Raw genomic sequence first — 18,811 nt, forward strand, 5'->3', positions numbered from 1 at the left:
GAATAAGCGGTGGGTCCTTCAGATGCTGGCTACTAACTTTTTTGCAGGGGGCAAAGCAGCGCCCCCATCAAGAGGGCGCTCTAGTCGACTGCCTATTTTGTCTATAGGCAGAACCGGCCCTGTGTAGATATATCAATGTATTTGAGAAGCGGTCGGCACTGCAGCTCTAAGTCCTGGTGCAGGTCAAATGAACAGGATCAATGCGTGGCCACGCACGCTGAATAAAGCATTCTGAAAAAGACATCTACCGTGTGCCGAGAGTTTCTTCATGTAGATATATCAATGTCAGATGGACATTCAAAAAGTTTCTGCTCTTTTTTTTTTTTTTTTTTACTCTATTTATTCAAAAACAAATTATAGCAAAAACGAAATAACTTTTTTACATGGTCACCTTTCTTCGCGATGCAAATCACATGACACGCTAAGACATGACCATCACTACTCCTCCTGTCTTCATCGTCCCTATGAAAATATAAAAGTGCAAAAAGTCCAAAAGAATGTATCTTCCTTTATGGCACAATCCTATGGATGAACTCTGACCAGCCAATATTCAATACTGATTGGTCCTCCCGGTGCTCAGTGGTGAAAGACTTAGCTCAATGTAAAATACCTTGTGTAGAAGAAAACCAAGGCACTCGTTCCGGATGAAATTATAATTCTTTATTCCCGCTTGAGGTACATTAGAACGCCAGGAGGGGGAGAACATCCGACGGGACGACATCCGTTTCACACAGCTCTCGCTGCTTCCACCGTCTCTCCTCCCTCTCCTGACGTTCTAATGTACCTCAAGTGGGAATAAAGAATTTTAATTGCATCCGGATCGAGTGCCGTGGTTTTCTTCTTGTTACGCCTAGCGCTCCGGGTCCCCGCTCCTCCCCGGAGCGCTCACGGCGTCTCTTTCCCTGCAGCTCCCCGGTCAGTCCCGCTGACCGGGAGCGCTGCTCTCTCATGGCCGTTGGGGATGCGATTCGCACAGCGGGACGCGCCCGCTCGCGAATCGCATCCCAGGTCACTTACCCGTTCCCGTCTCCTGCGGTCATGTGCTGGCGCGCGCGGCTCCGCTCTCTAGGGCGCGCGCGCGCCAGCTCCCTGAGACTTAAAGGGCCAGTGCACCAATGATTGGTGCCTGGCCCAATTAGCTTAATTGGTTCCCACCTGTTCCCTGCTTATATCTAGTCTCCTCCCTTGCACTCCCTTGCCGGATCTTGTTGCCTTAGTGCCAGTGAAAGCGTTCTTTGTGTGTTTATACCCTGTGTACCAGAACTACTGCTATCTCCCCTGACTACGAACCTTGCCGCCTGCCCCCGACCTTCTGCTACGTCCGACTTTGCTTCTGCCTACTCCCTTGTACCTCGCCTATCTTCAGCAGCCAGAGAGGTGCCGTTGCTAGTGGATACGACCTGGTCACTACCGCCGCAGCAAGACCATCCCGCTTTGCGGCGGGCTCTGGTGAAAACCAGTAGTGTCTTAGAACCGGTCCACTAGCACGGTCCTCGCCATCCCTCTCTGGCACAGAGGATCCACCTCCTGCCAGCCGGCATCGTGACAGTAGATCCGGCCATGGATCCCGCTGAGGTTCCCCAGCAGTCCATCTCTGATCTCACCACGGTGGTCGCCCAGCAATCCCGACAGATCGCCCATCTATCCCACCGGCTGTCGGAAATGTCCACCATTGTGCACCAACTTCAGTCGCAACTGCAGCAGCAATCATCTCCTCCGCCACCTCCTGCACCCCTTCCGCAGCGAGTGGCCGCTCCTAGCCTCCGCCTGTCCTTGCCGGACAAATTTAATGGGGACTCTAAGTTTTGCCGTGGCTTTCTTTCGCAATGTTCCTTGCACTTGGAGATGATGTCGGATCAGTTTCCTACTGAAAGGTCTAGGGTGGCTTTCGTGGTCAGCCTTCTGTCTGGAAAGGCCCTGTCATGGGCCACACCGCTCTGGGACCGCGATGACCCCGTCACTGCCTCTGTACACTCCTTCTTCTCGGAAATTCGTAGCGTCTTTGAGGAACCTGCCCGAGCCTCTTCTGCTGAGACTGCCCTGCTGAACCTGGTCCAGGGTAATTCCTCCGTTGGCGAGTACGCCATACAATTCCGTACTCTTGCTTCTGAACTATCCTGGAATAATGAGGCTCTCTGCGCGACCTTTAAAAAAGGCCTATCCAGCAACATTAAAGATGTTCTGGCCGCACGAGAGACTCCTGCTAACCTGCATGAACTCATTCATCTAGCCACTCGCATTGACATGCGTTTTTCTGAGAGGCATCAAGAGCTCCGCCAGGAAAAAGACTTAGATCTCTGGACACCTCTCCCACAGTCTCCACTGCAATCTGCGCCTAGGCCTCCCGCCGAGGAGGCCATGCAAGTGGATCGGTCTCGCCTGACCCTGGAAGAGAGGAATCGCCGTAAGGAAGAGAATCTTTGTTTGTACTGTGCCAGTACTGAACATTTTCTGGTGGATTGCCCAATCCGTCCTCCACGTCTGGGAAACGCACGCTCGCACTCAGCTCTCGTGGGTGTGGCGTCTCTTGATGCTAAGTCGGCTTCTCCACGTCTCACGGTACCTGTTCGGATTTCCACTTCAGCCAGCTCTCCCCTCTCAGCCGTGGCCTGCCTGGACTCTGGAGCTTCTGGGAATTTTATTCGGGACTCCTTTGTGAATAAATTCCGTATTCCGGTGACCCGTCTTCTCAAGCCACTCCACATTTCCGCGGTCAACGGAGCCAGGTTGGACTGTACCATACGTTTCCGCACGGAGCCCCTTCTTATGAGCATCGGATCTCACCACGAGAGGATTGAACTTTTGGTCCTCCCCAATTGCACCTCGGAAATTCTCCTTGGACTTCCCTGGCTTCAACTTCATTCCCCAACCCTGGATTGGTCCACTGGGGAGATCAAGAGTTGGGGGTCCTCTTGTTCCAAGAACTGTCTAAAACCGGTTCCCAGTAACCCTTGCCGTAACTCTGTGGTTCCTCCTGTATCTGGTCCCCCTAAGGTCATTAAGGACTCTGCCTGCCACAGGAAATGCCCCTCCCCCCCTCCCAGTTCCATCAGGCAAGCTTCTGTGTCCCCTCATGGCCCTCGTCCTGGTGTCACACTGCCCCGTGCCAGGTCCCGCCCTCTGCCCTCTCTCCCCATTCCTACTCCTGCGGTTCTGCCTGCCGTTGAGGAATCCCTCCATCCTTTCCCGGTGTCCTCATCCCAGGGGAGGCAGTTACCCGATAAAGAGAAGGGGAGACCTAAGGGGGGGGGTACTGTTACGCCTAGCGCTCCGGGTCCCCGCTCCTCCCCGGAGCGCTCACGGCGTCTCTTTCCCTGCAGCTCCCCGGTCAGTCCCGCTGACCGGGAGCGCTGCTCTCTCATGGCCGTTGGGGATGCGATTCGCACAGCGGGACGCGCCCGCTCGCGAATCGCATCCCAGGTCACTTACCCGTTCCCGTCTCCTGCGGTCATGTGCTGGCGCGCGCGGCTCCGCTCTCTAGGGCGCGCGCGCGCCAGCTCCCTGAGACTTAAAGGGCCAGTGCACCAATGATTGGTGCCTGGCCCAATTAGCTTAATTGGTTCCCACCTGTTCCCTGCTTATATCTAGTCTCCTCCCTTGCACTCCCTTGCCGGATCTTGTTGCCTTAGTGCCAGTGAAAGCGTTCTTTGTGTGTTTATACCCTGTGTACCAGAACTACTGCTATCTCCCCTGACTACGAACCTTGCCGCCTGCCCCCGACCTTCTGCTACGTCCGACTTTGCTTCTGCCTACTCCCTTGTACCTCGCCTATCTTCAGCAGCCAGAGAGGTGCCGTTGCTAGTGGATACGACCTGGTCACTACCGCCGCAGCAAGACCATCCCGCTTTGCGGCGGGCTCTGGTGAAAACCAGTAGTGTCTTAGAACCGGTCCACTAGCACGGTCCTCGCCATCCCTCTCTGGCACAGAGGATCCACCTCCTGCCAGCCGGCATCGTGACACTTCTACACAAGGGAAAATATAAAAGTGCAGAAACTTTTTGAACGCCCCTCGTATATACATTAATCCCTTAAGTACTCAGCGTTTTTCCGTTTTTGCACTTTAGTTTTTTCCTCCTTACCTTTAAAAAATCATAACCCTTTCAGTTTTGCACCTAAAAATCCATATGATGGCTTATTTTTTGTAATGACATCAGTAATTTTACCCAAAAATCTACTGCGAAATGGAAAAAAAATCATTGTGCGACAAAATTGAAGAAAATAAGCCATTTTGTTAATTTTGGGGGCTTCCATTTCTACTCAGTAAATTTTTCAGTTAAAATGACACCTTATCTTTATTCTGTAGGTCCATAGGATTAAAATGATCCCCTACTTATATAGGTTTGATTTTGTCGTACTTCTGGAAAAAATCATAACTACATGCAGGAAAATGTATATGTTTAAATTGTCATCTTCTGGGGGCTCATTTTTTGCACCGTGATCTGAAGTTTTTAGTTCTACCATTTGTGTTGATCGGACTTTTTGATCGCTTTTTATTCATTTTTTAATAATATAAAAAGTGACCAAAAATACGCTATTTTGGACTTTGGAATTTGTTTGTGTGTACGCCATTTACCGTGCGGTATAATTAACAATATATTTTTATAACTCGGACATTTCCGCTTGCGGAGATACCACATATGTTTACTTTTTATTAACACTGGGTTTTTTTTTACTTTTTTTTTTTGCATAGAGGTCTATAACACTGTACACACTGATCTTTTACATTGATCAATGGTTTATCATAGGAAACCATTGATCAATGATTCTGCCGCTTGACTGCTCATGCCTGGATCTCAGGCACTGAGCAGTCATTCGGCAATCGGACACCATGGGGGCAGGTAAGGGGACCCTCCTCATGTCTTACAGCTGTTCGGGATGCCGCGATTTAGCTGCAGCGATCTGAACAGCCCCCTGAGCTAACCGGCAACGTTTTACTTTCACTTTAGACGTGGCGCATCTAAAGGGTTAATAGTGCGCGGCACCGCGATCAGTGCTGCACGCTATTAGCCACGGGTCTCGGCCGTTGCTGCTGTGGCCCCACGTTATAGAACGGGAGCTGACAGGACGTACAAGTACACCCTGAGTCCTTAAGGGGTTAAAGGAGTACTACGGTGGAAAACTTTTTTTTTTTTTTAAATCAACTGTTTAAAGTTAAACAGATTTGTAAATCACTTCTATTTAAAAATCGTAATCCTTCATGTAATCCTTCATCAGCTGCTGTATGCTCCAGAGGAAGTTGTGTAGTTCTTTCCAGTCTGACCATAGTGCTCTCTGTTGACAACTCTGACTGTCCAGAGTATGAACAAATCTCCATAGCAAACCTATCCTGCTCTGGACAGTTCATGATACAGACAGAGGTGTCAGCAGAGAGCACTGTGGTCAGACAGAAAATAAACTACACAACTTCCTCTGTAGTATACAGCAGCTGATAAGTACTGAAAGGATTAAGATTTTTTAAATAGAAGTAATTTACAAATCTGTTTAACTTTCTGGCACCAGTTGATTTAAAAAAATATGTTTTTACCCCTTTAATGTCAGGTACCAAAGAAGGTGTTAAAAATCGAGTTACTGAGTGATGCAGACATTCAACCCTCATAAAAAGTGTTTAGTTAGTTTTAGTTGTTGCCTGAGGTAAATAAAAGGGCAGCCTGTCTTAACCCCTTACTCTGTCAGCGATCTTCTAAGAGTCATGACTTATTGATTGTTCTTCTTGAAGAGCCACATGAGGGCTTGTTTTTTGCAGGACAAATTATCTGTTGTAGAGATATCCCCTTCATTTTACCGAAAATATACGGTGGAACAGATGGAAAACTATTTTTGGGCTCAAGTTGAAAAAATAAATAAATAAACCCTCAAAACTCAACAGATTTAGAGGGATTTCGTTTTTGCACCGTTCACTTTGCAATAAAACTGACATATTGTACACCCACTTTATATTAATAATATTTATATTAACCCCTTAAGGACGCAGGACGTAAATGTACGTCCTGGTGAGGTGGTACTTAACGCACCAGGACGTACATTTACGTCCTAAGCATAACCGCGGGCATCGGAGCGATGCCCGTGTCATGCGCGGCTGATCCCAGCTGCTGATCGCAGCCAGGGACCCGCCGGCAATGGCCGACGCCCGCGATCTCGCGGGCGTCCGCCATTAACCCCTCAGGTGCCGGGATCAATACAGATCCCGGCATCTGCGGCAGTTCGCGATTTAAATGAACGATCGGATCGCCCGCAGCGCTGCTGCGGGGATCCGATCATTCATAACGCCGCACGGAGGTCCCCTCTCCTTCCTCCGTGCGGCTCCCGGCGTCTCCTGCTCTGGTCTGTGATCGAGCAGACCAGAGCAGGAGATGACCGATAATACTGATCTGTTCTATGTCCTATACATAGAACAGATCAGTATTAGCAATCATGGTATTGCTATGAATAGTCCCCTATGGGGACTATTCAAGTGTAAAAAAAAATGTAAAAAAATGTAAAAGTAAAAGTAAAAAAATAGTGAAAAATCCCCTCCCCCAATAAAAAAGTAAAACGTCCGTTTTTTCCTATTTTACCCCCAAAAAGCGTAAAAAAACATTTTTTATAGACATATTTGGTATCGCCGCGTGCGTAAATGTCCGAACTATTAAAATAAAATGTTAATGATCCCGTACGGTGAACGGCGTGAACGAAAAAAAATTAAAAAAGTCCAAAATTCCTACTTTTTTAATAAATTTTATTTAAAAAAAAATTATAAAAAATATATTAAAAGTTTTTTATATGCAAATGTGGTATCAAAAAAAGTACAGATCATGGCGCAAAAAATGAGCCCCCATACCGCCACTTATACGGAAAAATAAAAAAGTTAGAGGTCATCAAAATAAAGGGATTATAAACGTACTAATTTGGTTTAAAAGTTTGTGATTTTTTTTAAGCGCAACAATAATATAAAAGTATATAATAATGGGTATCATTTTAATCGTATTGACCCTCAGAATAAAGAACACATGTCATTTTTACCATAAATTGTACGGCTTGAAAACAAAACCTTCAAAAATTAGCAAAATTGCGTTTTTCGTTTTAATTTCCCCACAAAAATAGTGTTTTTTGGTTGTGCCATACATTTTATGATATAATGAGTGATGTCATTACAAAGGACAACTGGTCGCGCAAAAAACAAGCCCCAAACTAGTCTGACGATGAAAATATAAAAGAGTTATGATTTTTAGAAGGCGAGGAGGAAAAAATGAAAACGTAAAAATTAAATTGGCTGAGTCCTTAAGGAGTTAATATAATTATTTATATAATATAAATTATAATTACATTATATACATTTTTGTTATGTTTTACTACTTAAAATTCAAACAAATTAAAAATTTGGATTTGAATGGCGATATTCTGACCCCTATAGCTTTAACCTGCTTTCTCTACAGACCTGTATGATGGTCATTTTTTTTTGCTCTTTCATCTGTACTTTCTACTGGTACTATTATTATTGTTGATAGGACTTTGATCGCTTTTTATTCCTTTTTTTTTTTTATTGGGATGTGACCAAAAATGATTAACTATGTTTGTGTTTTTCCACACATGGTGATACCAAATATTTTGTTTTGGTTCTTTTTTGTCTCTCAATGGTACTTAAAAAAAAATTACTAGATTACTTTTATAGTTTACTGCCATACTATTGCATGGCACTGAACTGTCATATCGACCTGAGGAAGACTGTACAAGAAAATCTCTCTATGGCCTAACACAGAAGCTTTCAGAAGGCCTCCAGTTGCCATGGTAACCAATCAGCAACCCACAATTGTGTGGCAAGAGTGCGGATTGGACCCCTGACAGGTCGGCACTTGTCAGTTTACTCTTTGCATGCTGTTATCACTATTGATTGTGGCATGCAAATGGTTAAACTGCTGGTATTGGACAAAAGTCAAAGATCAGCAGTTGCAGGCAGGTGTTGGCTGTAAGATGCAGCTGACTGCCGCCACACTTAGAGCCGGCTCAGCTCCTGATCTCCGTGCCGCACCCGGCATTCTAAACAGTATGTTTAGAACGATGGGTTTCCACATGATGTCACGCCGTGCCTCCTCCATTCATGTCTACGGGAGACATAAATGGAGGGGGCCTGGCATGATGTAATGAGGGGGCGTGGCATGATGTCACGAGGGGCGTGAAATCAGGTCTCTGACCGTGGAAACCCAATGTTCTGCAAAGTGCTGCATGGAGATCGCGGGGGGTCCCAGCGGCAGGACTTTCACGATCAGACATCTTCTGTCCTCTGAATAGGGAATAAGATGTCTGTGGGCGGAGTACCCCTTTAAAGAAGTACTCCAGTTTAGTAAAATGTATCCCTTATCCAAAGGATAGGGGATAAGTGTCTGATCCCGGGGGAGTCCGACCGCTCGGACTCCCCATGATCTCCTGCACAGCGCCCCAGCTGTCCCCATAAAAAGAGCTGTGTCTACCACATCAGAAAGCCCCTCCATGCATGTCTATAGGAAAGCCGGTTCTTCCATAGTGATGCATGGAGGGGGCGTGTCCTTTGGATAGGGAACAAATTTTACTAAACTGGAGTACTCCTTTAAAAAGTTAAAAAAAAAAAAAAGAAAAGAAAAATTAACATTACCCATCTCATTGATTCCTATTGTGATCTCCACTGATCTCCTGGTCCGGGAAATAGAGATGAATGGGGACACAGCATGAATGAAGAACGCAATAGCAGAGGATCATTGGGGTAATGACCCTTTTATACTGGGTTCAGATGTAGTATTGGTCAGTTTCTTTAGCTTTAAACCCAGAGCTTTTTTTTGTGCACTTTAGTTTTAAACTTTTTTTTTTGCTTGTTGGACCCCGACCAAAAAATACTATGTGTGAATACCGACCAAAATGTTTTATTTGTGAACTCAGCCTAACGTGTATAAAAGTTTAAAGAAAAATTATAATAAAAGACAACTGTGCTTTTTCAAATAAGGAAAAAATGTCACTGCTATGGTGTGCCCAGTGTTTATAAGCTAAGCAGCTCAATATGGGGGGAGCTTCTGCAGCGTGATTGACAGACCTACTGCAATAGACAGACACTGACATCTCTGCCGGGGAAACATTGTAACCACTGGCTTAGCATTCTACAGTACGGTAGTCTCCAAAATGTGGATCTCTAGATGTTGCAAAACTACAACACCCAGCCACTAGGTGTCGCTATACCATCCAGAACATAATTCTGTCTGACTGCAGCATCATCTCTGTCCCAGCTGAAGCACAGGCTGGGACAAAGTCCAGTAAGTGAGGGCAGGACAAGCACTCTTCTATGTTCACTCCTGTCCTATCAGAATGCAACGTGAAAACAGAGAGGAGGGGGTTACAGAGCAGCCTGCAGTGATTGGATGAAGAGACCCAGCAAATATTTTGATACCAAATATTTTGTTTTGGTTCTTTTTTGTCTCTCAATGGTACTTGAAAAAAAAATTACTAGATTGCTTTTATAGTTTACTGCCATACTATTGCATGGCACTGAACTGTCATATCGACCTGAGGAAGACTGTACAAGAAAATCTCTCTATGGCCTAACACAGAAGCCTTCAGAAGGCCTCCAGTTGCCATGGTAACCAATCAGCAACCCACAATTGTGTCGCAAGAGTGCGGATTGGACCCCTGAGTTCACAAATACATTTTTTATTTGTGAACTCAGCCTAACGTGTATAAAAGTTTAAAGAAATAATATAATAAAAGACAACTGTGCTTTTCAAATAAGGAAACAATTTCACTGCAGAGCAGCCTGCAGTGATTGGATGAAGAGACCCAGCAAATATTTTGATACCAAATATTTTGTTTTGGTTCAGAGCAGCCTGCAGTGATTGGATGAAGAGACCCAGCACAGCACAGCAAACTCAGGGAGGAAGTGAATGCACAGTGAGTGAGGGCGGGCTCAGTGCTTGCCTCGGGCGCACCCCTTTCCTGAGCAGTGGATGTCAGAATGAGTGAGCAGCAGAACAGAGGGATATGTGAGCATCAGCATGACCTAGTGAGTGACATATAGAAGCTTTATTTATTTTTGTAATATGACATTTACACTCTAAATTCTGCAGTTGTATCCTCTTTAGGGGTCAAGTCCTGGGGAAAAAAAGTGTGGGAACTCACCCCAGATTTCCACTCAAGGGCTGGTCCTGCTAATGGGAATAGAGTTCCTGCAGCACTTGAGCCCTGATCCTCATGATACGATCCAACAATTCATTGGTTCTGCATTGACCTGGCATAGATTCCATACAACAGACCAGTCCGATACAACAATATGAAAGGGTTAACTATGAGATACAGTAATATGGAGGTGATCAAGCCTAGAATGGGTCTTTTTTTTTATTGGCCAGATGTATAGACCATTCATATGTGAGTGTTCTAGCATCATATAGGTTTATCCTATAGATCAGTGTTTCCCAACCAGTGTGCCTCCAGCTGTTTCAAAACTACAACTCCCAGCATTCCCGGACAGCCGAAGGCTGTCCGGGCATGCTGGGAGTTGTAGTTTTGAAACAGCTGGAGGCACACTGGTTGGGAAACACTGCTATAGATAGACGAGTCATGTGTCATATAAGCCTTCATCTCGCCCCCTTAGGAAGTCTTAAGACGTCTTAAAGTGACTTGAAAAGTTTTTCGTATTTTTTTCCCGGATCTATTATGTACATTCCGCAAAGTTTCCCGACACAACAAGGGACCTACCTGGATCATGGAACGGCACCAAGGCAAAGTTATACAGAGGTTTCTTCGGTCTGCTTAAAGACGTCTCCAAAATCTTTGAGGCTCCTTCTATCACTTGGACCAGGTCGTCGTACATGGATCCGGTGACGTCGAAAACAAACGCCAAAGTAGATGCTCCATCTGGGGTCTTCCCTGCATCTGGATCTGTGTCCGCACAGGAATTCTGGTCAAGAAGTAGGAGCAGGACTGTCAGCTGGATGGAGAGGCTCTTCCATTGAATCATCCTTACGATGTCCTGGTCACTGGGATGAAGAATAAGCGTAGAAGTCCTTAAGGCATGGCTGTGTGCGGCTTTCAGTAGTCTTCTCCTGAACTGCATGAAACAATGAGCACTTCAATGGGCTGAACCAAAACTCTTGTTCAAAACTGTGTTTTCTTTCCGCTTGGCAGTAAAAAGAACAAAGGTTGGAGTTTCTTTCTTGAATCGTGACTGCCACCTGGTGGAAACCGCGTGTATTCGCAGCGCAGAAAAGTTTCTCATCGACAGGACGAAAATATTTTATGGTGTATATAAACCATTCAGAAAAAAAAAATATATATATATATAAAATGCTCATGAAACTCAGTCGGTACTTGACATAACTTGTGGTTGGTCATTTTGGCTTAAGGACTCAGGGTTTTTCCGTTTTTGCTCTTTCGTTTTTTCCTCCTTACCTTTTAAAAATCATAACCCTTTCAATTTTCCACCTAAAAATCCATATTTTGCCTTATTTTTTTGCGTCGACAATTCTACTTTGCAGTGACATTAGTCATTTTACCCAAAAATTCACGGCGAAACAGAAAAAAAAATCATTGTGCGACAAAATCGAAGAAAAAAGCCATTTTATAACTTTTGGGGGCTTCCGTTTCTACGCAGTGCATATTTCGGTAAAAATGACACCTTATCATTATTCTGTAGGTCCATACGATTAAAATGATACCTACTTATATAGGTTGGATTTTGTCGCACTTCTGGAAAAAATCATAACTACATGCAGGAAAATTTATACGTTTAAAAATGTCATCTTCTGACCCCTATAACTTTTTTATTTTTTCACCTACAGGGCGGTATGAGGACTCATTTTTTGCGCCGTGATCTGAAGTTTTTTTCTGTATGATTTTTGTTTTGATCGGACTTTTTGATCACTTTTTATTCATTTTTTTGACTTTGGAATTTTTTGCGCGTACGCCATTGACCGTGTGTTTTCATTAATGATATATTTTTATAGTTCGGACATTTACGCACGCGGCGATACCACATATGTTTTGTTTGTTTTTTTTTACACTGTTTTATTTTTTTTATGGGAAAAGGGGGGTGATTCAAACTTTTATTAGGGAAGGGGTTAAATGACCTTTATTAACACTTTAAAAAAAAAAAATTTTTTGCAGTGTTATAGGTCCCATAGGGACCTATAACACTGCACACACTGATCTCCTATGCTGATCACTGGCGTGTATTAACACGCCTGTGATCAGTGTTATCGGTGCTTGACTGCTCCTGCCTGGATCTCAGGCACGGAGCAGTCATTCGCCGATCGGACACCAAGGAGGCAGGTAAGGTCCCTCCCGGTGTCCTGTCAGCTGTTCGGGACGCCGCGATTTCACCGCGGCGGTCCCGAACAGCCCGACTGAGCAGCCGGGTCACTTTCATTTTCACTTTATAAGCGGCGGTCAGCTTTGACCGCCGCTTCTAAAGGGTTAATACCGCACATCGCCGCGGTCGGCCATGTGTGGTATTAGCCGCGGGTCCCGGCCGTTGATGAGCGCCGGGACCCATGCGATATGATGCGGGATCGCGGCGCGATCCCGCTTCATGTCGCAGGAGCCGGCGCAGGACGTAAATATACGTCCTGCGTCGTTAAGGGGTTAAAAAACCTGTAAAAATGCATTAAAATGGTTAAAACTTTTTCCAGAAAGTTATACAGATTTGTAAGTTACTTCTATTTAAAAATCTTAATCCTTCAAGTACTTATCAACTGCTGTATGCTCCAGAGGAAGTTGTATAGGTTTTTCAAGTCTGACCACAGTGCTCTCTGCTGACACCTATGTCCATGTCTGGAATTGTCCGGAGCAGGAGACATTTGTTATGGGGATTTGTTCCTACTCATGACAGTTCCTGACGTGGACAGAGGTGGCAGCAGAGAGCACTGTGGTCAGACTTGAAAACCCCATTGTACTGACCGCAGAACGGGACTCCAGTACAGAGCGGGCTGTACTCAGGTCTCCTCGGTGCTCTCATAGAAATGAATGGAGCATGTGCCCTCTACAGCACGCGCTCCTCACTGAGTGCCCGGGTCACCTTCTGGAGATGGGGTGGAATCCCAGTGGTCGGACCAGTGCGATTTTCTAGTGTTTGCATTTTCATTTTTTCCTCCTTTGCTTTTTAATAGCCATAACTATTTCCATCTCCTACCTACAGACCCATATGAGGGCTTGTTTTATACGGGATCAATTACTTTGTAATGATATCATTCATTTTACCCAAAAATGTACGCTAAAGCCCAAAAAAGTATTTTAGGGGCAAAATTAGAAATGGAAAAAAAAAATATACGTCCTGCGTCGTTAAGGGGTTAAAGGGGTACTCCAGTGGAAAACACTTTTTTTTGCCTGAAAGTTAAAAAGATTTGTAAATTATTTCTATTTAAAAATCTTAATCCTTACAGTACTTATCAGCTGCTGTATACTACAGAGGAAGTTGTGTAGTTCTTTTCTGTCTGACCACAGTGCTCTCTGCTGACACTCTTTTTTATTATAAAAGTACAAAACACAAAACAAGTTCATTTCACTGTAACAAAATTAACAAAACTGAACATAAAAACAAACTATCCGTCTCAAAATAACAACTTAAACCTTCCTAACCGGCCAGCCCAGATAAACCAAAAATAAATGAATAAATAAATCATTACCTACTATAGTCCAACACACACACACACACACACACACACATACCTAATGAACATAAATAAAGTTTTCCTCGCTTGGATCAAAAACTAAAAATATCCAAACTAGGAAACATAACCACACTCCCCCCCCCCCCTTAAAAACAAAAATATGGCTAGCTGCCGTAACAAAAATAATATAATACTATAGTAACTGAAAACTGGTCCGACTGCCTTTCTCTCAAAATAATTATGACATTATATAAATAATAATAAAAATAAAATAAAATAAAAAAAATAAAAAATGTAAATAAAAATACAAAAAAATTCCCACTATACATAAAACCATACAGAATATACATACCAAAAAAAAAAAAAAAAAAAAAAAAAAAAAAAAAAAATACATTTATAACACAGAAAAACAATCTATACTAAACTATCCCACCACCCCCTCTGGACATGGGTCAGAGTCCATAGGTCACAGTTTTTGTCCACAACTGACCCATACCAGACCCCCAAAATAGTACCCACTGCAACAGTCCAGTCCTGGGTACACACCACCACCACCCCCCCCCAAAAAAAGAAACCCCACCCAACCTAAAATACACCCCTACCCACCTAATGTAAACAGAACAATATATACAAAACAATATATACATAGTCTACAACAAAGCAATATTAACAGTACAATACACCAAAACCACAAGGCCCAAGTTTGGTTGCCTGCAAGCCCTTTACAATCCATCCATAGAAAACAAAACAAAAGGCTAAGGTGACATGCATAGCCCCCCACCAGGAAGAAGGATGGCAATCCTGATAAAATTAAATTTAAATTCCTCTCCCTATCAACCTCTAACCCTATCACTATCCCTTCATGAAACTGACCCTATACTCACCCTAAGATATATACACTATCCCTGGCCAAAATAAGGTACTTCACCTTAAGGGCCTAGTACCTAGGGCACATCAAAAGAAAAACCTCTCCATAGGAGAGAAGCCCTACTGGTACCAAGACTGCCATACTCCAAAGACCTGATCTTCCCAAGGTCACCGGTGATATTCCTACAGACCTCCACCTCGGAGAGGACTTTCTGTTGGGTCGATACTAAGCACCGTGCATTCCATGTGTAGTACCTAACCACTAAACTAACTAAGAATAAAGTGCCCCGGTCTCGGCCACCCAGGGACCTGAATGCCCCATAAGCCCACTCCGGATAGGTAAGGCCGGCAAGTTGACTCCAGTTGATGGAAGCGCCCACCCGGTTGTAAACCCCTATATTAAAGGGACAATGAAGCAGGAAGTGGTCCATGCTTTCCAGCGTGTCCCCGCACTCTTCTCGGGGACATCCCCGGTCATCAGAGTTCCTACACTTCAGGTTGTCCCTTACATATAGCTTCCCCTGAAAGCAGCGCCAGGCCAAGTCCCAAAACTTCTGGGGGATCCTTTTCATGTTCAAAAGATACAACCCCACCCTCAGATCCCGACCTGGGCAGTCCCTGAGCGCCAGAGGCTTCTGGAAGTGGGTCAACAGAACCCGTTTGTCAAGGAACTGCCTTGACTGGGTCCTGATCTCCCACACTCCCAGACCCCACCGGCGTATCGCCTTCAGAGTCGGGGTAGCGTAAGCCGGAAGATATCCATGGGGTGTACGGAGGTCCTTCACTCGCCCTCCTCTCTCCCATTCCTGGAAGAAAGGCCGAAACCATTCCCTGCAGGAGAGTACCCACGGAGAAGCCCTCTCTGACCAGAGGTTTGCGATGTTAGCTTTCAAGAAGGTGTTCGTAAAGAACACCACAGGGTTTACCATAGATAAACCCCCTAGTCTCCTCGTGCGGTACGTAACCTCCCTCTTGACTAGGTTCATCCTGTTCCCCCATAACAGTTGGAAAAACAGGCTGTAGATCCTAGTGTAGTAAGCCTCTGGCAAGATACATACACTGCCCAGATAGATAAACAAGGGGAGCAGGTATGATTTCATCAGGTGTACCCTTTCCCTGAGGGTCATAGACCAACCCTTCCACTGGTCCACCTTCTGAGCGGCATCCTGGAGCTTACCATCCCAGTTTTTGGTGGGATAATCATCTTGGCCGAATGTGATGCCTAAGACTTTTGCTGACTCTTGGGGCCCTGGAAGGGTGTCCGGGAGATCAAACGTGGGGTCTCCCCCTCCCAGCCAGAGACTCTCACACTTATCCCGGTTGATCTTAGACCCGGATGCCTCCGAGTAGCGGTCCACCTCCGACATCACCACATCGACCTCCTCTCTTGAGGAGACGAAAATAGTGACATCGTCAGCGTACGCCACCACTCTCTGGGCGACATCCAGCTCCGCCAGACTCATCCCGACTCCCGCCAACGGCCCACAATCTACCCTCCGGACGAAGGGATCGATTGCGAACACGTATAAAAGCGGGCTAAGAGGACAACCCTGACGGACTCCGGAACCCACCACAAAAGAGCGGCCAGACCACCCGTTCACCAGCGGGAAACTCTCTGCCCCTGCATACAAGATCTTAAGCCAATTAACAAAAGTAGTTGGTAAGCCATATCTCAGGAGGACGGACCATAGGTACTCGTGGTTCACCCGATCAAATGCTTTGGCCTGATCCAAGGACAGCAAGTACCCCTTCCAGAGACCTGCACTACTCCGCTCCACTGCCTCCCTGACACTGAGGACAGCACTTAAGGTGCTTCGGCCTGGAAAAGAGCAGTGCTGAGCCCCCGAAAGGAGCCGGGGTGCAAACTTCACCAGCCGATTAAACAATATCTTAGCCAGAAGCTTCCTGTCCGTATTGAGAAGAGCTATGGGTCTCCAATTCTCAATCCGGCTAGGATCTTTACCCTTTGACAGAAGAATCAGGGCTGACCTCCTCATTGACTTTGGCAGAGTGCCCGAGGAGAGACACTCATTGAATACCTCAGTCAAGAGGGGAGCTAAAGACTCCTTAAAGGTCCTGTACCACTCGGATGTTAAGCCATCCGGACCTGGCGACTTCTTAGGGGCAAGCCCCTCGATCGCCATTCTCACTTCCTCTTCCCTGATTTCTTCTGCCAAAACATCAAGAGAGGGGTCTACCCCTGGCTCAGGAATGGTTTCAGTCAGGAAAACCGACATCCTGTCTCGATCTAGATCCTTCCTTCCCAAGAGGTGCGAGTAGAAGGATCTGACAACCTCCAAGATCCCTGATCTGGACCGATTCAGAGATCCTGTACTATCAATCAGTCCTGAAATGACTTTACTACTCACTGACATCTTACAGTTTCTGTAAGGGTCGGGCGAGCGGTACTTCCCGAAATCCCTCTCAAAAACCAAAGATGTGTGCCTATCGTACTGACACCTCATCAGCAAGGACTTCACTCTGGAGATATCCTCTCGGCTACCTCCAGTCGAGACGAGAAGCTCGAGTTTCCTCCTCAGACCCTGATACAGGCGGTACCTGTTCAGGGACCTGAGGCTCGAGAGCTGGCGGAAGAACCCCGCAACCCGCTTCTTGAATATCTCCCACCACTCTGACTTACTACTACATAGGCCCAGTAAAGGTACCTGACTCTGAAGAAAATCCTCAAAGGACTGTCTTACTTCCGCTTCCTCCAGGAGGGACGAATTCAGCTTCCAATAACCTTTTCCCATCCGGGGGGTCTCTGAAACATTCAGGGAAAACAAAATCATACAGTGATCGGAGAACTCCACCTCAACCACGGACACTACGGAAGAGACAGCTTCCTCCTTTAAATAAAACCTATCTATCCTAGACCTGCGACTACCTTGATGATAGGTGAAACCCGTGTGGCCTGAGGGGCTCCGGATGTGGGCGTCCTCTAGGCGAGCTTCTCTAGCTATGCTAATCAGTGCCACACTATCGCAAGTCAGCGGACCATTGGAGCCTCTCCTATCTTGGGACCTCGTGACATTATTGAAGTCCCCTCCAAAGATCACTTGCCGACTCGTAAAAAGAAAGGGCTTAATCCTCATAAAGAGATCTTTACGGCCCCGCTTAGTTTGCGGGGCGTAGATGTTAATGAGCCGGAGCTCTTGTCCCTTCATGAAGACATCTAAGATCAGGCACCTCCCCATTTCTAATTCAATAACCCGTCGGCATTCAACAGGAGCGGTAAAAAGGACCGCCACCCCACTATACGGCTCAGCCGCAAGAGACCAGTGGGAGGGACCGCGCCTCCACTCTCTTCTGGCTTTTACCAGAGAGGCAAGATCTGACAACCTGGTCTCCTGTAAAAGGAAAATGTCGGCTTCAACACGGCCGAGAAAATCAAAGGCTGCGAATCTAGCCGTATCTGACTTTATACTGGCACAGTTAATAGATGCCAGCGTCAATGGGGTGAGTGCCGCCATACAGGGTGATTAAATTAGACGGCCACACCCTTTACTTTCTCTTTCCCTTCTTTTTTGCCCCCTCATCCCCCGAAGAAGACGAGAGGGCAGGACCACTCTTGGATCTTTTTTTACACTCCGATTGATCCATATGGTCCCCGTCTCTGTCCGGCTCCGGTCTAGCCCTGCCCTCTGAGGAAAGTGCCTCAACAGGACAGGGCCCAGTTCCCCCCAGAGGCTCCTTCTCCCTAGGCACCCCGTCCTCACCTTCCCCCTCCAAGGAGGGGGAGGAGATGGTATCGAGGACGAGGTATCGGTTTGACAGGTCAATCAGAGGGGGGGCAGTCAGGCTTCCGTTTTGGACCTGGCCCGTAGTACAAGGAACTTCAGAGGGCTCTGACCTCTTCTTTCTCCCTTTCCTTTTGCCCTTATCTTTCTTTTTGGGCCTCACCCCACTTTCCTCATCCACACTTTCATAGTGGGAGGAATCGGAAGGGTCGGCCATATTGCCTTTCTCTCTGTGAAGTCTCCTGATCTCCTCATCCAGCACGTTCTCTTCTAGGGCTTCAGCGGTTACAGGGCCAGCTTCAGGAGCAGGGGCTAAAGCTGCCCCCGTCACCTGGGCACTCTCCAGCTCCCTACTCCTTCTACGATTTTCCTCCCGCCTTAGTTTGGCGGGGCCCTTTTTCCTCCTCACTAGCCCTGTTGCGCCCCCATCCCTGCCCGTACCCTCCCCAGCCGAGGCAACTTCGCAGCTCTCCTCAGCCGGAGCGGCCGCCGCACGGGCGAAGGCGCTAGGACAACGGCTAAAAGGGTGCCCGAGGACACCACACAGGTGGCACCGGATCTGCCTACAGGATGCGGCCAGATGACCCACCCCACCACACAAAGCGC

General features: G+C 46.3%; 1 protein-coding gene across 1 annotated transcript in view; it reads right to left on the reverse strand.

Moving 5' to 3' along the window:
• Nucleotides 1-11,053, reverse strand: part of HMCN1 (hemicentin 1) — a 443,635-nt gene extending 432,582 nt beyond the window's left edge. Inside the window, exon 1 of the mRNA XM_056523646.1 lies at nt 10,690-11,053. Within this exon, the coding sequence (XP_056379621.1) occupies nt 10,690-11,047 (358 nt within the window). The 5' untranslated portion in view covers nt 11,048-11,053. The remainder of the gene's footprint in view (nt 1-10,689) is intronic.
• Between the last annotated feature and the right edge of the window lie 7,758 nt (nt 11,054-18,811).

This window comes from Hyla sarda, chromosome 6 (genome assembly GCF_029499605.1).
Source record: "Hyla sarda isolate aHylSar1 chromosome 6, aHylSar1.hap1, whole genome shotgun sequence".
NCBI lineage: Eukaryota > Metazoa > Chordata > Amphibia > Anura > Hylidae > Hyla > Hyla sarda.